This window comes from Arvicola amphibius, chromosome X (genome assembly GCF_903992535.2).
Source record: "Arvicola amphibius chromosome X, mArvAmp1.2, whole genome shotgun sequence".
NCBI lineage: Eukaryota > Metazoa > Chordata > Mammalia > Rodentia > Cricetidae > Arvicola > Arvicola amphibius.
Window position 1 is genome coordinate 136,647,603 of NC_052065.1, and position 24,699 is coordinate 136,672,301.

At 43.7% G+C, this 24,699-nt stretch overlaps 1 protein-coding gene across 11 annotated transcripts in view; it reads left to right on the top strand.

Moving 5' to 3' along the window:
- Positions 1-24,699, top strand: part of Ikbkg (inhibitor of nuclear factor kappa B kinase regulatory subunit gamma) — an 85,658-nt gene that overhangs the window by 60,780 nt on the left and 179 nt on the right. For 6 of the 11 annotated variants that reach the window (XM_038316205.2, XM_038316201.2, XM_038316207.2 and 3 more), the window contains 9 exons: positions 1,783-1,984; positions 2,945-3,156; positions 5,858-5,976; positions 8,917-9,069; positions 9,824-9,899; positions 14,635-14,778; positions 15,080-15,222; positions 17,993-18,054; positions 18,372-22,328. In XM_038316205.2, coding sequence (XP_038172133.1) covers positions 1,798-1,984; positions 2,945-3,156; positions 5,858-5,976; positions 8,917-9,069; positions 9,824-9,899; positions 14,635-14,778; positions 15,080-15,222; positions 17,993-18,054; positions 18,372-18,514 — 1,239 coding nt within the window. In that variant the 5' untranslated portion in view covers positions 1,783-1,797 and the 3' untranslated portion in view covers positions 18,515-22,328. Of the gene's footprint in view, positions 1-1,782; positions 2,082-2,944; positions 3,157-5,857; positions 5,977-8,916; positions 9,070-9,823; positions 9,900-14,634; positions 14,779-15,079; positions 15,223-17,992; positions 18,055-18,371; positions 22,329-24,699 lie in introns of those variants that run through there. The other 5 variants (XM_038316210.1, XM_038316212.1, XM_042054375.1 and 2 more) reach the window with 4 other exon arrangements.

The following is a 24,699-nucleotide window of genomic DNA, read 5'->3' on the forward strand; positions in this document are numbered from 1 at the left end:
AGTATTTTGATATGTGAGTCTGGAATTCAGGAGTGAGAACTGTTTGCGATATTATCAACATTAAAATTTGGGTTAAAACCATGAGACTGGGTAGAATTGCTGCGGGGGTGAATGTAGTTAGGAAAAAGGTCCCCAGGCACCTCAACATGAACGAATGGGAACTCAGTGAAAGGGCCTCAGCAGGATCATCCTTTGAGGGAGTGAGAGACATCAGAAGAGGCTTTTCTGGAAGCTGAAGGAAGAAAGAAGGTGAAGAAGAGGGAAGGGTCAGCTGGGTGAGCTCAGGCAAATGGATCTATGGGTATCAACACTTTTAGTGTAAATAGCCAAGATTCTTCAAGTGTTACAGGCATCCTCCCTTACTGAAGGCCCACTTCTGGAAGCTTGCATTGAGATTATACTCTTCCTGATAGTCAATCAGGCAGGATTTAGAAAGTGTCCAGGTAAACTCTGCCCTGCATGTCCTCCATTTGACTTACAAGCCAACCTAAACAGATCAGGGGTCATGTGTCTCACACTGACACCCCAAGTTCCACTTTCAAATTTCTTAGCATACAGAAGACACCAGAGTTCTCTTCTATCCCCAGGTACAGTATTGTCTCTTGAAGTCTCTCTTACCAAGTGTTTGAGTTTCCTGTGAGTCCTGTAAGAAATGACCACAGGCCTCGTAGCATAAAACAACAGAAATTTGATATCTCACAGTTCTGGAGGCCTGGAGAATAAAACCAGAGGGTCAACAAAGCCACACTCCATCTGCAAATTGTACAAGAGCATCCTTCCTGTGTCTTTTAGCTGCTGGTGCTGCTGGTAGCTCAGTTCTTCCTTAGTTTGTGGTTATATCAGTCTAGTCTTAGCTTCTGTCTTCCCATGCCTGTTTCCCTGTATGTTTTCCTTCTCTCTTCTGTCTCTTTTGTGTGTATGTGAGGAGCTGGGAATTGAACCCAGGGCCTTGTTTATGCTAGGTAAGTGCTCTACCACTGAACTACATTTCCAGTCCTGTCTCATCTGTCTTTCAGAAGGGTACTTGTTATTGGGGTGATGGCCCACCCATGTAACTTATGATGATCTCAATTTGAGGGCCCTAATTTTTGTGAGACTGGTTCTTACTACTATGTAGATCAGGCTGGCCTCGAACTTAGAGAGATTTGCCTGACTCTGCCCCTTAAGTGCTGGGATTTAAGGTGTGGACTACCATTCCTGACTTGAGATCCTTAATTTAACCACATCTGTAAAGATACTTTTTTTCCAAGTAAAGTCACATTTGTAGGGAAAGAGAACACGCTATTAAGTCATGGTGGGTAGGGGAAAAAGTGGGCTATAGGGATCAGTAGGAGTAGGTTTGATCTTTCTTGGGATACAGCAAGCATTTAGGTGGTAGGGGATATAGTTTTCCTTTGGGAGAGAAGGTAAGGGAGTGTGGTCTGCTTTTGAAAGGGTGTGGTCAGCTTCAGTGAGAGGACATGTTTGAGTTGCAGGGATTAGGACATGGATATAGGAGCCATTCTACTACATTAAGTGAGGGTCCAGGACTCTCTGCTTCTACTTGAAGGTATATGGAGGAGATAGGATTCCCAGTACACTGTCCTTTCCTTCCACAAATAACTCTCTCTCTCTTTGGAATGGGAATATTTGCTACATCTTAGACCCAGACTCCTCTTTTATATTGTATCTGGTTCCACCAGATAAAATGTCCAGACTTTTGCTGTGAATTAAAGTCTAGGGCTTCTGTATAGGTTGACAGAATTCTGCTCTGTGTCATGCACTCCTACTGTCTTTTTCTAGATACTGTTTTGTTGGATGAGCAGGCACCTCTGGAAGAATCAGTTGAGTGAGATGGTGCAGCCCAGTGGTGGCCCAGCAGGGGACCAGGACATGCAGGGTGAAGAATCTTCTCTGGGAAAGCCGGCAATGTTACATCTGCCTTCAGAGCAGGGTACTCCTGAGACCCTCCAGCGCTGCCTGGAAGAGAACCAAGAGCTCCGAGGTGAAGGTTGCAGTGTGAGGGAGGCATGGAGTAAAATAGTCAGGAGTGGCCTGGCACACTAAGGACAAAACTTATTTTCATCTGCACCTCATTATTGGTAGGCTATGAGGCCATAATTTGCTTAAGAACCAGCCATCTTAGCCATCTTCCTGCTTGTTTTCAGGTGGGGTTCTCTGTGAAGATTCACATATAGGAAATAATGTGGTTCAGGGCCAGCACCAGGAAAGGGGAAGGAGACGGGAAAGGGACAAGCTGAGAAGCCATGGTGGGTGGGGGGAAATGTGGGCTATAGGGATCAATGGGAGTAGGTTTGATCTTTCTCAGGACACAGCAAGCTTTAAGGAGGGAGAGAATATGGTTTTCCTTGGGAGAGAGAGGGTTTTGTTCTAAGATGTAGTGTGGCCTGCTCTTGGAAGGGCATGGTCAGCTCTGTTGAGAAGAGGTCTTTGAGCATGTCTCCCGCACAGGCAGCCTGTCTCCTTTCTCATGTCACCCTCATTTTTGCAAGGTGGTTGTTAACTGTTATTGAATATGCAGCTGAAGACGATGAAACTCAGAGATATTACTAACTTGTTCTGTCTGCACCTTCTGGACTCCCAGGCAGTAGCCAGAAGCTACACAGTGAGATTTGCCTTGGGGACTGTCTCCCTACCTTCCCAAGTCTGCAGGCATGTTTAACATCCTCTGATCTTGAAGACAGATGCAGGCCTGGGAGACTGGAACTGAGTGCTCCAGGGTAGGGCTACCTCCAACTGACCAGAATATAAATGAAGCACTTAAAAAGAAAGCTGCATTTAATGTATCCCAAGTGAGGATGGTGTGTTTAGTAATGCATTGCAGACACTTGGGAGCATATCATCAGTGGAATTGATTTGACTTCTTTGAGAAAGGCGACCCAGTATTATGGGAGTGCCTGGCTGTCAGGACCCACATCTCCTTTGCTGTCTTCCCTGTCCCCAGATGCCATCCGGCAGAGCAATCAGATGCTAAGAGAATGCTGTGAGGAGCTGCTGCATTTTCAGGTCAGCCAGCGGGAGGAGAAGGAGTTCCTCATGTGCAAATTCCAGGAAGCCAGGAAGCTGGTAGAGAGACTGAGCTTGGAGAAGCTTGACCTGCAGAGACAGAGGGAACAGGCCTTAAAGGATTTAGAGCACCTGAAGAAATGCCAGCAGGTAACTGGTGGGTGGGCAGGCCCTTCTGCCTCACTTGTGTTTGAAGACTGTAATAACATGCATATTTTCATAGGAGGCATGTTGTTGGAGGTTCCCCCAGGACCTCTTTTGGCTTGATTGCTAGGGGCACTTTCAGAACCAAGAGAAGCCATCACACTCATTGTTAGTTTATTACATTGAAAGGGTTCACATTAAAATTATCCAAGGCACAAGGAGAGGACAGATGTGAGCTTCTTAGGGAGCAGTGCTTTTGCTGTGAGCAGTGGGGGCAGTGTACATGGAGCAATGTCACCCAGGAAGCATGCCTATGTCTTGGGTTTATATTGGGCTCACTTATGAAGGCATGGAGTGGTTGGGTACCTGACCCAGCTTGCTCAGGTCCTAGCCACCCTGAAGTCCAACTGGCACCATACCATGTTTCTAAGGCCCTTACTTATACCCTGCCATCAGCCCAGACAGCCTAGTAGAATCCTAGACCCTTGTTAAACCAAGGCATTCTCATCAGGCAGGATTTCCCAGGGGGCTCAGAGATGATCCTCAGGAGCCTTTGGAGAAGTATATGGTTCCAGCCCTTTAAGTTGGCCCTTGTATTGCATTGTCCCTAAAGGATGGTGTGCTTAGTGTGGGATGACAGGGTATTTTGGGGGCCTTTTGGACCGGCAGATTTCAGGACCCCAGTGACAGTAGTTGAGCAGGGATTATGTCATCTGGCGGGGTAATCCTAGAAGAAAGGTTAGGGAAGACCTGCCATAGTTAGGTTTTATAATATAGGGCTAAGGTCACAGTGCTGCTGGACGTGCCTGGTCAAAGCATTTGGTTTCTATCTAGGGAGACAGCAGCAAGGTACCACATACTTGGGGCTTCGATAACAGATTGTCCCCAGTTTTGGAGGTTAGAGGTCTAAGATGGAGGTATGGGTAGGTTCCTCACAAGGGCTATTCCAGGTACTTCTCCAAGTTATTATCAGTGTTGGCAATCCTTGGTGCGCCCCAGCTCTCTTGTCACATGGCCTTTTCTTTCTGTCTCTTCTCTTAAAATTTTTATTACATTTTATTTTGTGTAGTGTGTGTGTCTGTGCAAGCACTCACACATGTGGGCATGTGTATGTCATGCTGTGCACATGTAGGTCAGAGGACAACTTGCAGGAATCAGTTTTCTTTCTACCATGTATGTCCCAGGGATTGAACGCAGGTTGTCAGGCTTCATGGCAGGCATCTTTACCTGCTGAGACGTGCTGAGCTGTCTCAAAACCCTCCTCTCCTTTTATAAGGATACCAATGTGAAACATAAAGGTGGACAGTTGTTAAAGTCATGGAAACAGTTTTTTTTTTTCAATAGCTGATGTCAGTGGGAGGGAAAAGGCTACCTGAGCTCTGGTGATCTGCAGAGGTGACTGGGTATTTTTATTTTCTTTTAAGATTTATTTTTATTGATATGTTTGGATGTTTATGTCTGTCTGTATATGTAATGTGTGCAGATGCCCCTTGGAGGCCAGAAGGGAGCGTCAAATCCCCTTGAACTGGAATTCCAGGTAGCTGTAAGCTACTAGATGGTCATGGTGCTAGGAACTAAATTCTGATCTTCTAAAAAGCAGCAAGTACTCTTCTTAACCACTAAGTCATCTCTCTACCTAATGACTGGGAATTTTAAAATAAGAATAGGGACCAGAGTGTGGTTCAGTACATGTACTTTGCATGTGTAAGGCCTGGAATTCAGTTTCCAGAACTTCAAAAAATAAGACAAAGACAGAAATAGAGATAGAAAGAAAATGAAGGATTTGGGTAGGAGAAGGTGCTCAAGTGAATGACAAAGGGTATTAGTGTCAATGTAATGAGGCCAATGTATTTACAGTCTTGTACAATCAAATGTAGGATTTTACTATACCATGAGACCGGGAGTCTGAGTCTTATCCTTTCTGATGATTTCATTTCAAAGGAGTGGCATTCAGGTTTTTGAGACAGGGTTAGGGCCATAGGAAATACATGGACTTTGAGAGGGATAGAGGAAGGAGTCATGATTGGTAGTACTTATTAGCCTTCCAGCCTGTGCAGTGTTGGCCAGAATAGTCAGTTTCTTTAACAGCTCTTAGTATTTGCAAGTAGGAACTAAGAAGGGGCCTGGGACATTCCAGGAATGTGATCTTAAGCTGTTTGAAGATATATTAAGGTTTGGTCAACCTTAAAGTTTGGCTGAGCTGAGTATGGTTTAATCTCAGCACACAGGACAGATTGTGGGAGTTGAGTCTCTCATTCTACCATGTGGGTTTTAAAGATCAAAATCAGGTCATGGGCCTTGGTGGCAAGTACCTTTACCCGATGAGTCTTCTTGCTGATTCAGCTCTTAGTATTTAAAAAAAATTCAGTATTTTCTCTCATTTTTTTGATGAGACTTCTTACCTGTTGTGTATATAGACTAGGTTGTTAATTTTTGTGGCTGTCTTTGAGTCTGGTCTCCTTTTACAGAGTTTCAAAGAGACCGAGAAAGGTTCACTACCAGCTGAAAGTCTAGGTTGGTGACTTGGGGAGAACAGATAGCTATTGGGCTAATGAGGCTCCAATATACCTAGGTTTATAGGTACTAAGGGGCCCGAGAATCCCTTAGTACATCAGCTGCTTGCAGACTGCCTCAGGTCTTGTGGATGCTAAAAATGGGCATCGTGGGAGAAAGTAGTACTGATAGGAAATGACCTTTTTTCTTGCAGCAGATGGCTGAGGACAAGGCCTCTGTGAAAGCCCAGGTGACATCATTACTGGGAGAACTCCAGGAAAGCCAGAGTTGCTTGGAGGCTGCCACCAAAGAACGGCAAACTTTAGAGGGAAGGTGAGTGGGGACGGGAAGCTAGCCCAGGAGGCCCTTTCCAGGATTTTGAATGAGGCAAATGTAGGAGCCCCTAGGAGTTCCTCTGATTTCCTGGGGCCCTCAGGGTGGCCCTGGTCCAACATCTATGAATCTAGTTCCACTTTTGTTTCCAGTATCTGATCCTTTACTGGGTGTCTTAGTTAGGGTTTCTATTGCTGTGAAGAGACACCATGACCATGGAAACTCTTATAAGGAAAACATTTAATTGGAGCTTGCTTACATTCAGAGGTTTAGTCCATTATCATCATGGCAGGAAGCGTGGCAGCATGCAGGCAGACATGGTGCTGGAGAAGGAACTAAGACTTCTACATCTGGATTCTCAGGCAGCAGGAAGAGATAATGAGCCACTGGGTCTGACTTGAGCTTCTAACACCTCAAAAGCCCACTCCAGTAACATACTTTCTCCAACAAGGCCACACCTACTCCAACAAGGCCATATGTCCTAATCTTTTCAAATAATGCTGCTCCATATGAGCCTATGAAGGCTATTTTCATTCAAACCATTACATTCAGCATCAGTTTATTCTTTAGGAACCATTGCAGGGCCCCCTAAGACTACATGCAAAATCTCACTAATCAGACTGAAGTTTATCATGGGAAAGGCATGCAACGGGATTCTACCAAGGCAGAAAGTCCTAGATGAAAAAGACTGAATACATTTTACCCCTATGAACAGCACGGAGCCCCCATGAGCTATTTTTAACTAGGGACTGTGAACCCCATGTTTCTGTTGAGAGTTGATCACATTGTCAGAAAAGAGTGTTTGATTGACTTTGCCAAGTAGTGGCTTTAGGTCTTGCCAAGGGGATTGGGTTGCCACGTGAGACCATGTCACAGATATGGGCATTTTTGTGCCTATCTTACTGCCTTGTTGCTGTCCTCCAGATAGTTGGTGAAGGGTAGCCTTGGCCTTTTCAGTACAGTAGGTAGTCATTATGTTTGTGAACCAACCTGTGGAAGGGAGGAGAGTTCGACTTGGGCTCAGAGACCACTGGTCGTGGTGGCTAGGGGATGGACAATGAGCAAAAGCCGAAGGGGAGCAGGTCCAGTAGTCTAGATTTGCCTTGGCAAAGTTGGGGTGACCTGCGGTCAGAGGCTACCTCAGAGGCCCATGGACATGCCCATTATTGCCTTTGTAATGGACACATAGGGAGGTACCAGGGTGATGAGGCTAGTGCTTGGGGTCTGGGGTTTAAGGGAAGCTGTGGGGTACTGTGGACCAGGATCAGAAGATGTAGGGACTATGGGTGATATAGGTGAGACAACTTAAAGCTTTTACAGTGAGGGAGAGATGAATTCTCTTGAGACTTTGATGCCATCTTCTGTTCCATGAGGCTGTATAGCCCAGGTATGGAAGTTGAGCCTCCAATGAGGGTGCCTGGGACTCCAAACAGTCTCTTGACATCCCTTTACCAGACTGTTTTGGCATCTTCCCAGTGACTCCTCCCACCTGGTCCCAGCAGCAGCTAAGGGTGCAGGTACCTAAATCCCCTTCCTAGTCTATCTCCTTGCCAACTGCATGTGATTGTCTGTTAGGCATAAGAAGCAAACACATGTCAGGAGATGTTTCTTTTTATTTATTATATGTGTCTTTTACATCATGTATCTTGATCCCATTTATTTCCCTGTTCCTTTTGATCCTCCCTCCTCTCCTGCACCCCCAAATAAAACAACATTTAAGAGAAAAAAGGAAAAAAATTAAAAAGGGAAAGAATTAAAAATTTCATCATGGAAGCTGCAGTGTGACACAGTGAATCACACACCGTAAATCCCTTTGTTCATATATTGTTATTTGCAAGTGTTCATTGCAAAGAGTCATTGGTCTGGTTTGAGGCCTTTGGTTTCCACTACACTATCAATACTGGGCCCTCACAGGGACTCCTCTTGGATATCCGGTTGTCACCCTGTGCTGTGGAGATCCTGCAGCATTGGGTCTCTGGGTCAGGTCCCTTCACGTGCTCCAGCAGATCATAGATGGGGTGGATGTTGGGGTGAGCCAACTCATAATCCTGGATCTGGGCCTGGGCAGTTGTAGGGTTGGTCAGCTTGCCAGTTCTCCCTTGTCCTCACCACCAGGGTAAGTTCTCCAGCATTGCCCCTGCTAATTCACCTCTTTCAGCAATGAGCAAGGGTGGGGCCAGTTTTCTTGTTTTCATGCCCTCAGGGTCAGCTCTCCCACACTGACACTCTTAGGGCCAGCTCTTGTTTTGCCAGGGGCCTCTCTCCTGAGTACTGCAGCTGGTGAGGGGTGGGAACAGCTTTTCCTCTCTTAAGACCCCAGGGTCAGCTCCTTCACACTTCTCAGGTGTTAATGGGCCGGAGGTGGGGCTACCACATGCCAAATGAGGAATGAGGGCAGCTCTCCATTGCTCATAACATCAGGGTTGGGTCACTCTCACCTTCAGCCACTGGGCATCTCTTCTGTGCTGCCTAGGTAAGGGGCAGGGACCATTAACTTAAGTGCTACAGCTGGTAAGGGGGAGGGTCAGCTCTCTTGTCTGTTGGAGGTGGTAAGGGACAAAGGGTAAAGGGGGGCATCTTTCACTCTCCCACATCACCACACGACAGGCAAGTAGTGGGGACAGCTCTCCCATGCTTACAACTTTGGGGCTGTCTCACCCACACCTCTGCCAACAAGGTTGGATCTATTGTGTTACCCAGGTGAGGTATAGGGCCTGCTCTCTTAAGTGTTGTTACTGGTGAGGGGCAGGGACAGCTTTCACACTCTTAATGACTTCAGGGCCATTTCCAGGAGCTGCTTCTTTTTTTCTGGGTGCCATAGTTCTTTTACTTTGCCACCAGAATTAGTTCTCAGCCTCTGGCTATTCAGGACCTGACGACCCCTTCCCCAGGCTGCCTTGTTCCAGCCACCTCAGTGTGTTCTTTTTTGTTGTATGTCAGGATGCGAGCAGTTAGTGAGCAGGTTAGACAGCTGGAGAGTGAACGGGAGGTGCTGCAGCAGCAGCACAGCGTGCAGGTGGACCAGCTGCGCATGCAGAACCAGAGTGTGGAGGCTGCCCTGCGAATGGAGCGTCAGGCTGCTTCAGAGGAGAAGTGAGTGGCTGGGAGGGTTGGAACCAAGAGATCTCAGAGCACCCATGGTGCTTTCTGTCTTCTGGGGAGTCCTGGTAGGGATTGGCTGTGTTTAGAAGAGCTGACTTTCTCCCTTTGCCTTGCTAATGAAAGAGTCAACTATTATATGTAAACAGAAATATTTTCCAGTCATATTCATAGTTTACTATATGTCTACACAGGTTTTTTTTCACCACAGTTGAAGTATGCTCTTGGTGTAAGGAAAGCAAGGAATCATGGTGCCTCAAGCTGGCCCTAAAGACTCATCTGGGCCCACAATCTGTGCACAGGCTCTAAACATGCTATTGGCATCTGGTTCAGCTTCCATTTGAGTTTTCTTTAATTTAGAACAATTTCCCTGCCTCTTTGTTTTGTACAGAGTGCAGCCAAGTGCTGTTTTATTATAAACATTTCACCTACTTATCTTCTTTTTGGTGCTAGAAATGGAGCGTTGGACCTCAAGCACACTAGCCAAAGGTTCTACTCCTGAGTTGTACCCTAGCCCTTGTTAGAAACATCACAAGATGTTGGCTTTAAGGAAAACATGAACTATGTAGCAGCCAAATCAGTTACAGTGTATTCTTGTACTCAGCAAAGACAACCTTAGAGTTGATGACCTCAGGAGCCCACATGTAATCCAGGAAGCCCACATTTCAGGTCTTTTATGGGACAAAAAGAAAGAGGGGGAAGCTGTACCAGGCAAGCTGTTTCTCTAGTGACAGCTCCTTTTGTACAGGAGGAAGCTGGCTCAGTTGCAGGCAGCCTATCACCAGCTCTTCCAAGATTATGACAGTCACATCAAGAGCAGCAAGGTGAGTGGAGAACACAAGCTAGTAAGTATTGCTGCCCTGGACTGTCCAGGGAAAGATTTTTCCCTTCTTTCCCCATGTACTTGAAAGGGGAGCAATGGGACCTTTGAGATGTAGCTCATCTAACTTTTGGAAGGGACTCTCAAATTGCCTGACACCTTCATTAGGGTTGCAGCTCTGACAGTTTAGAGATGGCTACAAGGAGATGGGATGCATCCATAGGACCTTCAAATACTCAGTTTATAGAACAAGGATGCTTTTCTGCATGGTCATTCCTTCATGCTCAGAGCCAGGGGGAAGTCTCAGAAACATTTCTTTTTCTCTTAAAACATTTTTTATACTTATTTATTTTATGTATAGAAATGCTTGCTTGCATATATGTATGTGCACTAAGTGTGTGCTTGGTACCTTTGGAAGACAGAAAAGAATGATGGATTCCTTGGAACTGGAGTTACAGATGGTTGTGAACACCTTGTGGGTTCTGGGAACTGAACCTGGGTCCTCTCCAACAGCAACAAGTGTTCTTGACTGCTGAGCCGTCTTTCCAGCCTCTTCTTTCATTCCCCAGAAACATTTCCAGGGTGATTTGGAGCTCTTTTGTAGTTTATCTTCATCAGTCCTAAGCTGGACACAATTTCTAGTGTTCACTTTGTACGTATGCATATGTACTAATGTATGTAGAATTCGGAGGACGACATTGGTGTTATTCCTTAGGAGGTATACATGTTCAGCTCTTTTTCTTACATTGGTTCTGGGGCTTGAATTCTGAACTGACTGAACTATCTCCATAGCATGTTCTTTTTTTAGTTTTTTAATGACAGGGTCTTGTATAACCCAGGCTGGACTTGAACTCTTAAGTGGCTGAGACTGGCCTTGAACTCCTGATTCTCTTGCCTCCATCTTCCATGTGCTGAGATAACAAGTGTGTGCCACCATGACTAGTTTTCTAGTGGTCACATTTTCCCCCACAATAAAGTTTATTATTTGTTCTTTTTCTCCTAAATAGAATGGATAATGTTGATAATTCTTTACATCCTAGTGCTCATATAAGACATTTTAACAAGGTTATCAAAAGCTCACATATTGATGCTGGCTGTGATGGCACACACCTTTAATCCCAGCACTGAGGAGGCTGAGGCAAACAGATCTCTGTGCATTTGAGGTTAGCCTGCTCCACCAAGTTCCAGGATAGTCAGGGCTATAGAAAGAGGTCCTGTCTCAAAACAAAACAACCCTCCTCCACAAGCAACCCCACAGTTGAATTAACAACTCCAGAGAGCAGTGGGAAGCAAAATGATATTAACAGATTAGAGAAACTGCTTTCTGAAAGCATTTCTGACTCTCAGTACATTTCTTAGAATTGTTTACCATAAAGATCTGTGCAGTTCTAGTTCAGTGCAGCCACGCAAGATGAAGTGTCTGAAGAGGGATTCACAAAAATGGGAGTATATCTGTTTTTCCATGAATAAAATGAGGAGAATTAGATGGAGAGGCAGTTGAACAAAATGAAACCCCATGATATGTGTGTGTGTGTGTGTGTGTGTGTGTGTATGTGTATTACAACTGTATAAAAAATAATTCTTATAGTTGTAGAGTTTAGTTAAACAAAATTTTGTATTTTTATATATTTTATTATAACATAGGCAGTTGTGGTTAAAACAGTCATTAAAATCTGACCTGTCCCTAAACATGCATTTAAAATTTTAGACTATGAACTGGGTGTTTCCACTGCCATAATGATTACTACATCTCCATGAAAACATTTTTTCATCTATAGTTACAACTATGAATTTTTTTTTACCTTCTGTGAAAAGGTGAGCTCTTCTAGCCCTTAAATATGGCCTTAATTCAGAAAGTGTATGAACAACTTTTGAAAGACACTATAGTATTGCACAAGTAGATTAAAAATATTTGAATACTATTATTCCTAGCAAATACATTAAGGGAGGCCTAAATAATAAAAGCATGAAGACCTCTCTTCATAAAAAAATTATTATGAAATGAGTTAACAGATATTAATTTAAAAATAAAAACCTATGTTTTCTTATTTGTCTAAAATTTAAATAATTACTTTAATAATAGAAGTCAAATGAGAAAAAAACTTGAAATCTAACACAAAATTGTGCATAGTTACTCAAAGTTAGTGGTCACATTTTAAGAAAGACATTGTCATCCATAATGTACCCAGAGATTTATAAGGATTAAACATAAAACTAGGTCACATGATGAAGAACTATAAATAGCTGCTTAAGGGATTAGAAAGATGGTTTAATGGTTAAGAGCACTTTTTTTTTTTAGAAGACCCAAGTTCAGTTCCCAGCACCTACATTAGGTGGCTAATAGCCACCTGCAACTCCAGCTGTGGGGGATTGATACTATCTCTGACTTCTTTGGGTACCTTCACACATGTGGCACACATACACACATATGTAAATTAAGAATGTTTTTAAACATTATTTTTCATCTATTTTCATCTATTTTACATTGTGGCCACAGACTCCCTTTTATCCTCCCCACCCAGGCCTTCTCCTATCTCTCCCTCCCATTCCCAACTCCCTTCTCTTCTGTCTCCGTCCGGGAAAGGACAGGTCTCCCATGAGTATCAATAAAACATGGCATATCAAGTTGCAGAAAGACTAAGTACCTCCCCATGTATTAAAGCTGGGCAAGACAATGCAGTATGAGGAGTAGGGTTCTAAAAGCTGGTAAGAGAGTCGGAGACAGCCCCTATTCCTACTGTTAGGAGTCCCACAAGAGGACCAAGCTATCTCGGTCAGTCCCATGTAGGCTCCCTGTTTGTCAGTTTAGTCTCTGTGAGCCCCTGTGAACCCAGTTTAGTTGATTGTGTGAGCCTTCCTGTGATGTCCTTAACCCCTCTGGCTCTTAATACTCTTTCTTCCCCTTCTGCAGGATTCTTGAACTCCACCTAATATTTGGCTGTGGGTCAGTTGCTGGATGACACCTCTCCGATGACTATTGGGCCAGACACCAATCTGTTTACAGGAGATAGCCAGTTCAGGCTACTTATTCACTATTGCTAGGAATCTAAGCTGGGATCCTCCCTGTAGACTCCTGGGAGATTCCCCTGCTCCAGGCTTCCACCTGACTCCCAAATGCTTCCACAGCAGTCCCTCTCAGTACTCTTTCTCCGTGCCCCTTCCAACCTGATCACTCATGTTCCCATCTCCACCTATCCTCAGTTCACTCACGAAATCTCTTGCCGGGGAGATTTGGGTTGTAGCATGAATTCTAATTGGTCTTAATAAATAAACCCAGAGTCAGATATTAGGTAATTATTATAATAATTAATTATATATTATATATTATATTGTTATTATTATTATTATTATTATTATTATTAGCTGAGAGATCAGGGAAGCAGTGTAGCCAGCTACTAGAGAGACCTTTTCCTTTTACCAATGCTCAGACCAAAGGGTCAATCCTGTCCTCAGACTGTCTCTTCAGACTGCCTGTTTTCACCAAACCTGAGTCTCCTCCTGCCTTGTATTCCTCTCTCTGCCCAGCCATATCAGTCCTGTCTCCACTTCCCTAAGGCTAGAATTAAAGGTGTGGGATCCCAAGAGCTAGGATTTCCTTTGTGTGAGTTCTGTTTGTCTTTTAGACAGAATCAGTCTTGTGTTGTTCAGGGTGGCCTTGAACTCACAGAGATCCCTCTGCTTCTATCTTCTGAGTCCTGGGATTAAAGGTGTGTGCCACCACTCCCTGGCCTCTAGTGGCAAGCTCTGTTTGTTAAAACATAAATAACATATCACTGCACTGGGTGTCCCCCATGAACTCTCCTTGTTACCTAGTCTCTCTGGGTCTGTGGATTGCAACATAGTTATCCTTTATTCTATAGCTAATATGCACTTAGGAGTGAGTACATAATATATTGTCTTTCTCCGTCTGGGTTATTACACAAAATACAAACAGAAGGAACATTGCCAGGATTCTTTCAATGAGGCCACGGTCACCCTAATATTCAAACTACACTAAAATTCAAGAAAGAAAGAGAATTGCAGACCTGTTTCACTTACGAATATTGATGCAAAAATACTCAATACTGGCAAACCAAATCCAAGAACACATCAAAAAGATCATCCACTGTGACTGAGAAAATCTTTTACAAATGGCTGCTTAATCTCTGGAGGGAATTATTGTTTGAGAGCATGGGTGCATATGTATTTTGTGTGTGTGTGTGTGTGTGTGTGTGTGTGTGTGTGTGAGAGAGAGAGAGAGAGAGAGAGAGAGAGAGAGAAGCAGACCTTTGACCAAGTGGCAGAGTGGAAGAAGCAGTGGGTTGCAGCCTTTTTGCAGCCTTGCCTGGTGTATGGTGGGCCTGCAGTATGTAGAGGGTTACTGCATAGTACTTACTTTGGAGTGGGAAGCCTTAGAAGAGAGGATGGCTCCTGTCCTTGAAGAGTTAAGAGGAAGGCTGTCTAGCTGGAAATTCTCTGAAGGGATGACGCAGAGTAGGAGGCAGTGCTTTGTATATCCTCGGAGTTCTTATCAGTCCTAAGATCTTTGTGCATCCTAAGAAAGACCTCAGCATTTCTTCTGTATTAAAGGGCCACAGCAGGATGCAGCCTTCTCCCTGCACACATTGAGATTTTGTCCCGAAGTCCAAAGGACTGGCTTTGCTCCAGCTTTTCTTTCTTAGTTCTCAGAACAGTGGCCATTCAGGGAAGTAGTTTGGCCCCACTGTGGGCCAAGAGACTCTGCCTTTTGTCCTTTCTAGGGCATGCAGCTAGAAGATCTGAGGCAACAGCTCCAGCAAGCTGAGGAGGCCCTGGTAGCCAAACAGGAATTGATTGATAAGCTGAAAGAAGAGGCTGAGCAGCACAAGATTGTGATGGAGACTGTGCCAGTCCTGAAGGCCCAGGTGAGAGCTCTGCTCCTGCCTGCTTGTCACATAAGTGGCCTACTGTCCTAGGCAATGGGGTCTGGTGTACCCCTTTAGCATCATTTTTGGTGGTCTCTTTTAGTCTTCTTGAGTTCTTTGCACCTCCTTTGAGTCCTTGACCTCTTGGTGCTCTTGGGATCACAGGCTTTCATATCTGTTCCTGGTGTACTATCATGTGATCTTTGGGGACAGGACAAGACTCTGTTCCTCTGGGGGCATGGCATAGAATGCTTGATAGGCAGCTGATGGATGATTGGCATACCTTTGTTCTATTTGCCAGGCGGATATCTACAAGGCTGACTTTCAAGCTGAGAGGCATGCCCGGGAAAAGCTGGTGGAGAAGAAGGAGCTTTTGCAGGAGCAGCTGGAGCAGCTGCAGCGCGAGTTCAGCAAACTGAAGGCTGGCTGCCATGAGTCAGCTAGGTGGGCTTCTAAGAGTGTAGACAGGAGCACAGCCACACACAGAGCAGGCATATACTAGCAGCAACCAGAAGTAGCTACAGGAAGTTGATGGCTCTTGGTGTTTGTGTTAAGTTCCCTGTACCTCTTGTTGCTCTCCCCGTGTCCTGTCCTTTCAACAGTGACCTTTCCCATTTGTCCAGTTAGAAACTTCACTGAAATGCATGTATTGAGAGGTATCTAAGGCTGGAGTTTTTGTGGGGATATATTAGGTTTCATAGTGTCTTAATTTGGTTTCTATTGCTGTAATAAACACCATGAGCAAAAACAACTTGGGGAGGAAAGGGTTTATTTCAGTTTATAGTTTATAATCCATCATGGAAAGAAGTCAGGGCTGGAATCTGGAGGCAGAAACTGAAGCATAGGTCACAGGGGAATGCTATTTACTGGCTTGCTCAGCTTGCTTTCTTATATAACCCAGGCCCAGAAGTCTAGGGGTTGCACTACCCACCGTAGGCTGGGCATCCTACATCAATTATTAATCAAGAAATAGCCCCCACAAACTTACCTACAATTTATTGGAGACAGTTCCTTAATTGTGATTCTCTTTTTCCAGTTTGTGTTAAGTTGTCAAAAGCCAACCAGCACAATTAACCCCTTGTCAACTTGACATACAAACACACCACTATTAAATCATAACCTTTCCTTTCTTGTTTGTTCCCCAATTCATGTTAAAGATCACAATATAAAACATAAATTTAGAATAGGCGTGGTGATATGTGCCTTTAATCACAGCACTTGGGAGGCAGATGAAACTTTGAGTTTGAGGCCAGCGTGGTCTACAGAGTGAGTTTCAGGACAGCCAGGGCTGTTACACAGAGAAACTATGTCTCAATAACTAAAAATCAACCAAAAAACCCCCATAACTGTAAAAGTCCCACAGTCTTTAAAACATTCCACCACTCACTAAAAAAAATCAAATGTCTCTGTAAACGTCTAAATGGGGCTTCTATAAAATAATAAGTTATATATTTTCTTACTCTAAGAATGAAGAGCCATGGCACAGTCACAATCAAATAAAAAAGCAATGCCAAAATTCAACAGTGTAAATGCAATGCTTGATGTCTACGACACATACTCATGATCCTCTGAGCTCCAAAGGGCTTGGGCAGCTATACCTCTCTGGCTTTGCCATTTATAGTACACATAGCTTGTCTCATAAGCTCAGGATGGCTTTACTCCACAGCTTTTGCTGTCCTTGTCTCATGGTACTGGCATCTTCAATATGCTGGGGTCTCCACTGCTCTGAGGATGCACCTTCACCAATAGCTTCTCCTGACCTCTTAAGTAGTGCCAAGCCTCAGCTACTTTCCATGACCCCTTCATTTTACCGTGTTTGACTGATAGCATGAGATACAGCCTTGGCCACATCTGGACCAGAGCTTCATTGTCCTGACCCTGAGGAGATACTCACTAGTTAGAGTCTAGAAGATTTCACCTCAGTCATGCTGGTCTTTTTTTTTTTTTTTTATCATAGCTGCTTTATCAGCTTCAGTTAACCAGCATCAAGTATACCAGGAGAGGTTTTACTTCAGTGCTTCTGGTTTCTTGTTTATCCCTCCCGATTCTTCAGCACCAGTTGACCAGAACTATAGATTCTTAATTAAAAATACCACATATATGGCCATAATAGAATCTTTGCTTCCCTCTGAAACTTTACAAGCTAGGCCTTCATCATCTGCATTGCTCTTAGTATTCTTATCTTCCTGGGTCCCAAAGAACAGCCCATAAAGTTCTAACTACTTAATGGCATTTCCAGCCCAAAGTTCCAAAGTTCTTTCACAGTCTTCCAGAAAACAACATGGCCAGCTCTGTCTTAGCAGTTCCCCAAGAGCCTGGTACTAATGTCTGTCTTAGTTTGGTTACTGTTGCTGTGATAAACACATGATTAAAAACAACTTGGAGAGGAAAGAGTTTATTTTAGCTTATAGTTGTAGTTAGTCATGGGGAAGTCAGGGCAGGAAGTTGGGGAACTGAAGCAGAAATCATGGAGGAACTGCTTTTTGGCTTGTTCTTCAGGCTTGCCTCCAGGTCAGTCTAATGGGGACATTTACTCAGTTGAGGTTTTCTTTTATCAGATACTTTAGTTTGAGTCAAATTGATTAAAAAAATAAATAAAAGAACCTAACCAGTACAAATAGTATTCCCTCAAATTTTTCTCTACCTAAAACCTCAGAATCTGACCTCATTTGGAAATAGTATCTTTGCATATATAATTAGTTAATATGAGGTCACATCAGGTTAATTAATTGGCTGTAGTCCTTATAGAAACATCACATTAAGATACAGAAGGCAGCCCCAAGAAGGCCAGGGCCAACACTGGGATTCTGCTACTAGTCAAGAAATGCCAAGGAGTCATTTAACTACCACCAGCTAGAGGAGAGCATGGTACTTCTCTGCCCAGTTCTCTGACATGTTGATTTAGGGCATCTGGCTTGCATCGAGTACATTTTTGTTATTTTAAGCCACTAGGTATGTGGTAGTTTGTAGTAATATTCTGAGGAAACTGATAGGGGGAACCCAGGAGTAATTGTTAATAAGTACAAAGTTTCCTTTGGGAGATGAAAAGATTCTAAAATTATGTAGATGGTTGGACATGCTAAATATAGTAAAAACAAGTGAACAATACAGATTAAATTGGTGAATTTTATGGTATATGAATTATATCTCAATGAAGGTGTTTATTCATTAAAAAACCCTGCAGGCATTGATTGAATGGTTTTTGTTTTCAAAGGATTGAGGATATGAGGAAGCGGCATGTAGAGACTTCTCAGCCCCCTTTACTCCCTGCACCAGGTGAGTGAACAGGTTGTAGTTGGTGGAGGAGATGGACAGGAAGGGCAGAATATTGTGCTGAGGGAAAGCATGCATTAACTTCCCTGCTGCTCTCATTTGGGGAGCTCTTGTTGGTTACCCCCATCAGTAGCCTACACCAACCACCTTGAGGCAAAAGGAGGAATGTGGTGGTAGAGATGGCTCCCAGCCACACATATAGTCAAATATGGTGGGATCAGTAAGTTTCAGTACCTTGTTAGCCTCTCCTTCCCTTTGAGGTCTACCCAGTCTGTTCATGAAGCCTACCCAGCTGGCCTCTGTTCTTTTTTTTTTCTCAGCTCACCACTCCTTTCATCTGACCTTACCCAACCAGCGGAGAAGCCCTCCTGAGGAACCACCTGACTTCTGTTGTCCCAAGTGCCAGTATCAGGCTCCTGATATGGACACTCTACAGATACATGTCATGGAGTGCATAGAGTAGAAGCAGCAGATGTAAGGCCACTTGTAATACCATGTCCTGAACTATGCAACTTACGCTTTCCTGTTTCACCTGCATAGTCCACAGTTAAGGGCTTGATGTCAAAGAGCTGGCCCTAGGACCTAGCAGGACCCTTGCTTTAGCTCTTTGGTCTGCTAGTTCCCCACTAGGGTAGACAGCCCTAGTCAGGAATTTTTTTCCGTTTTTTTCTATGTGCCTGAGCCACTTGCCTCTGGTAGCTTCTTCCTCCCTCTTTTTCCATTCTCCTAGGGGGTCTAGAATGGAGGCCAGAGGCTCTCAGGGAGCACCCTTTCTCTAAGCAGGACTGGGTGCAGCTCTTCCTCCCTCCAGCTGGTACCTTTCTTGCCCTGAGCTGCAGGCTGTCCTCCCAGGGCATGTGGCACATAAGGCCATAACATGTGTTGCCTCTGATGGACATTTGGGAAGTATTCTCTTTTGCTACTGTAAGTAACAGTGCAGTGAAAGTACTTGTGCACTGATCTGTGTGTACCTTTAAGACATATGCTTAGATGTAGCATTGGAGCCTTGCCTTGGAGCAGGTTGGTGGACCTTTGTGTTTCTGCCATCTGCTAGACATGCTGTTTTTTACTAAAGAGTATGCCAAAGTGTCTTTTTCTGGGGTATATGGGCCTTTTTAAATTCCACTCATGTAACTTGGATTTTCATATTTTCTATCCGTTTTCCTGTTGCATCATTGCCATTTGTTCTTGGGCTTTGGGAAGCTTTTTGATCATCAGTCAGGTTAGCTCTTGTCTATCACAGAAATTGCACACCTTGTTCCATTTTGGTTGTGTTACTGTTTTGGGGCCTAGAAGCTGTTTATGTACTCACACCCATGCTTTCCTCCATATTTTGGCTTTGGAGTTATGGCTGCTTTGTGGTCTGACAGAAGACTATTTCACATACATGTTTTTCTTATTCCAGCACCAGTGTGCTCTTGTCTTTGTGAAGCACATTCTTGTCTTATGTGAATGGTGGTTTCCATAGTTCATCACACTCCAGGAGTTTGTGATGGCGTGTTCTCCACCAGCTGAAATGTTCCGTCTTGGGAACCATTTAGTAGTGACTGGCAGATTGTGAACAAGGGAGCTCTTCACTTGTTTTGCAAGGCTGTAGACATTTTCTGGAACCTTACAGTTATTGGTATTAGCCTTGCAATTCTAGTAAAGAAAAGGAAGTTGGAGTTGAGAAAGCAATAGATGCGCCTTGCTGACTCCTCAGATCTGAAACTCTTCCTGCCCTCCTGAATGCTTTCATAGTTCTGAGTGGGATCTGTAAATCCATCCCTGTCTGGGGCTTTTTTTTCCCACAGGACTCCTTGTCTATTACGGGTGAGAAGGCTGAGTAGAATCAGGATTTAAAAACTAATCCTGAGCTGGGTTCTTCCTCAGAATTCTCAGGGGGTGGGGAGCAAGTTTTCCATTTTCTAATTCCCAGGTATTTATTAGACAGATCTTTGGGAATATGTTAAAGGAACAGACATGTTCTTTGCTCATGAGGCCTTCATTTAAATACCTAATCTAATTTTCCTTCAGAAGTGCTATTGGTTTGGTTTGATTCAGTTCAGTTTTGTGGTGGTATATGGCTTTCCTATAGCTGTTCTAAAAATTCTCAGAGACTTGAAGTGGCAACAAAAAAAATCAGTCTTTCATGTCTGGAAGTCAGATGTTAAGTTTCTTCTGAGAATCAATTCCAGGTTTTCTCCTTGCTCTTGGTTTCTGGCAGTCCTTGGTGTTGCTTGGCTTATAGACCTATCACTGCAATCTCTGGTTCTCATTCCTCATGGTCTCCTCCTCTACTTCTGTATTGTAGATGTGGAGTTTGTCTGGTAACTAAGGATCTCCAGCTCAAGACCCTTACTTCACTATACCTACCAAGACCCTTTTCCAAAATAAAGTCATGTTCTCAAGTTCTGGGAGTTTGGACTTACACAACCCAGGGTAGGGATATCATCAGAACCTGAGTAAATGCAGCCCAAAGACATGTGCCTTTAAGCCTTGCAATTCTGCTGGAGAGACTTGGTCTCTAGGGTGATGGTGACCACTAGGCTTCAGAATTTGGAGAAGGTCAGGCCTTTATAGATGCTGTGCTCCTAGCAGGGCCAGAGAAAGACAGGTAGGCTCTAGCGGGAGAGAGCTGTTGGACTGTCTCCAGTGGCTGTATGGGGTTCACGCTTCTTGGATAAATAGAGATACATAGGTACATTTCTGACCAGCACTTTATCCTGAAAGGGACTCAGAAAGCAGGTGTGACCCAGGTTTCACAGCAGGATCAGCCGGGAGCTTGAAACATTCTGGTTTGGGCTTTATGGTCTGGTCAAGCCAAAATCTGAGGGTGGCCCAGGTGCTGGTTGGGACCAAATACCCTTCTTAGAAGGTCGGAGCCCTTGACACTTCCTTGCACTGAAGTATGGTGTATGATTAACTACACATGAGATATCAAGGATTTCAGATTATACCATCTTCCCTGACATGGGACATGCTTCTTTCTTTTCTGAAATTACTTAACTAGACCTAGAAAAACTGGTTGTTGTTTTTTTTTTCTCTCAAGGGAATTAGCCTACTTGCTTTTATGAGCTGTGCCCCTGGCAGACAGCTTCTAGATTCAGACAGCTAGAAACATGTCTTTCCCAGAAGTCCCGTTACTGTTACTTATGCTCTCTTCCTGTTGGCTTATGACCAAGAGAAATCCAGAGAGTCAGTAAGAGACAGTGCAGAGTACTTTACCCACTGTAGTAACAAATGATAAGGTGCAGCTTATAAGTAGAGATGATGTCAAAATAGGAACAATTGCAGTCCTGTGTGTAATGCTCTCAGGCATGGTGAGACCTTGCAGCATTTCCTCTTTCAAGGGGTGGGTGTTTGGTGAGATGTAGCAAGCACTTTGGGAAACATCCTCAGCCCTCTTTACCTGACAGCTTGGTCCTCACAGTGACTACTTAATTGGAGTGGCTCTCATGGTACCATGTTTGTCACCACCAAAGGCTGTGATGAAATAGGCTATGTATCTGATGACACAGGCCTACATAGCCAGCATTTTGAACATTTTGTTACATGGAACACTCTGAAGTATGATATAAAAAGGCCAGAGGATTAAAAAAAATAATGTGAAATAAAGAAGACCTGCAAGCATGCATACCGTCCTCAGTTGGTGGATATAGGGGTAGAATTGCCAGAAACAAAGTTTTTCTTTTGTGCTATTTCTATGCCTTTAATTCTCATGCATTATATAGGAAGTAGCTGTAACACATGGATTTGAGGTTTCCTCTGCCTGACTGAGAAAAACTCATTGTTGACACAACAGAGTGGTGCAAGGGGCAAAATCAACTAACATGGGGCCTGGATTTCCTGTGGGTGCAGCAACAAAGTACCACACGTTGGGAGCTTAGGCAACAGAGATTTCCTGTCCCTCCTGTTCAGAGGGCAGGGGTCTGAGATAAGTGTGGGCAGAGTGGGTTCCTCATAAGAGATAACCCATTCCAGGCCTCTTTCCCACTGTGTAGCAGGTCCCAGCAATTCTTAGTGCTCTCTGCTTGGACCTGCAACTATGGCTCTGCCACTTTTGTCACATGGTCACCTTATGTGTTTCCTTTTTTATAAGCATATCAATGTCAAACAAAGGTAAATATTTGGTAACATGAAAACATTTTGTTCAGTATCTAGTGATTATATTGTGAATTCTAATTGGTCTTAATAATAAAAACCCAGAGTAAGATATTAGGGGGTGAAAACTGAAAGATCAGAGAAGCAGAGCAGCCAGCCACTAGTTCTCACCTCTATGAAATCCTCAGACTGAATGCTCTGAGCTCCTGTTTCCTCCCAGTTTATATTCCTCTCTGGGACAGCGATATCACTTCCTGTCTCCATCTCCCTAGTGCTGGAATTAAAGCCGTGAGATTTCAAGTGCTGGGATCAAAGGTGTGAGCTCTGTTTCTTTTATACTGGTTCACCTCACGTAGCCCAGTGTGGCCTTGAACTCCTGATCTTCCTGCTTAGACCTCCCAAGTGCTGGGATCAAAGGTATGTGCCAGCACTGCCTGGCCTCTGTGGTTAACTAGGTGGCTAGCACCACCCTCTGATCTCCAGGCAAACTTTATTTGTTAGAGCACAGACAAAATATTATAAGTGACAGTGATGGAAAGAGCCAATCTGCAGAGATGGTCAGAACATCCTGAGTGTTTTAGGTTTGGAGCTGTGGTCAACATCATGGATATGGAGGACAGAGGAAGAGGCATCTAATGACCACTGGGCTTTTGGCTTTTCACACCTGGGTACCTGGGCCATCTGTCTACCACTGGGAAGACTAGGGAAAGGGATGCCAGAGTTTTGAGAAAGAAACAGTTCAGTGTTCAATTCTGATCCAGCCAGGCTCAGTGTGAGATGTCCTGAGTCCCTTCATCTTGCCTTGATTTGTTAGGGTGGTTTCACATTAAAACTGCAGGCTTTTCATTTATCCATTGCTTATTGGCAACCAGCCTGATCTGGTAAATCTGTTTACATTTTGCTTAATGTCCTTCATTGATTTTCTGTTTCTTCGGGTCTAAACTCCATTCTCAGCCTTGTGTTGCTCTAACTTCATGTCATCTTCCCTAAAGGCCCAACCCTTCCACGCTGGCCTTTTTTCTTTTCCTCAAACCCACTAGTACTTCTGTGTTTTAAGGTCTTTGCCTCTGTTGTCTCCTTTGCTTAGAAGGCTCTGTCCTCTAATCTGTACAGTTGATTTTTTTTGTTATTCAGATCTAAGTGTAAACAAAAGTTCTTTCATCTGAAGTCTTCATCCTAAATCACATTACCTTCAACCTAATCACATTACTCACATCAAAAAAACTGACCTTTTGTATTCTGTTGTCTCTTCTCTCCCACTAGAGGGAGACAGAAGCCTTGTCAACTCAATTTAGTAACACTATACAGGAGCTCATCACAGGGATACTCTGTGTTTACTGATGGCTGAACTTATCTGACATGACATCAGGATTCCCCTGCTAATATTTTCAGAGATATCACCTATCACCACAATTGGTGAATTATAGAAGTTACTATATTAATGTACTAGGAATGATAGTACAGAAATCTTATTTTAGAACTATAGTAACTATAGCTTTTTATTTTGGTGCTGAGGATGGAACTTGGGCTCTTGCACATGCTAAGCATGCACACCACCTCTGAGCTACAGTCTCAGTTTATCAGCTTTTCTCTATATCTCCCTACTCTTCTCTCTGATAGTCCCATTCTGTAGCTCTGTCTAACTTGGAATTTATTATGTAATTCAGATTGGTCTTGAACTTGCAGCCATTCTTTTGCCTCAGCCTCTCCAGTGCTAGGATTCCAAATATGTTCCACTATGCCTGACTAACATTTTTCATTTTATTCAAAATTTGAATGGGTATCTAGATGTAGAGGTACACACAATTCTGGCACTTGAGAGGAAGTGACAGGGAGAGTACCAGGAGTTTGAGGCCAGCTTGGGCTACAAAGCAAGAGTTGGTTTCAGATAAGAAAAACAGAATTTGGGAGGATGGATCATGTGAGCTTCATAATGTATAAAGGAAACCGATTCTGAGGTCATATGGACAAATTCCAGTCTGAACTTTAATGAAATTCCTGAGCCTTTGCTTTCTTATCTGTAAAATTGCAAATCAATTTTAGTTTAGACCCAAGTCTAGATTTTCCATTAGGTTCTGAGTGCTGGTAAGAAAGTCAGTTAGACCTGTCTGGTAGAGCATGCACTTGAAATTGAAGCAGGATGCTAATGAGTTCCAGGCTAGCTTAGGCTACATAGCAAGATTCTCTCTCAATACAAACAAAAAGTCAGTTGGTGAATTCCTGGAGATGAGTGGGGTGTAGAGAGAGTGATAGTTTGTAGGTACATAGTTCTTTGGGGGGTGGGGTGGGGATGTTCTGAAATTGGTCACTGTGATTCTCATGCACTTCTGAATATGCTGCAAACCATTAAAATTGTACACTTCAGATGAGTTACATGTTGTATATGGATTAGACCACAATAAAACTGGCATTTAAAATGTTATTTAAGTTTTTTGCAGTTTCCCAGAAACTTTTGTAACAATGCAGATGAAGATACAGAAAGAGTTGAATATTTGCATTTGAAGCAGTTTGACAAGTGACCTATTGATGGATTCTTGGTGTTGTTCCACTAACTAGAAAGGCAGA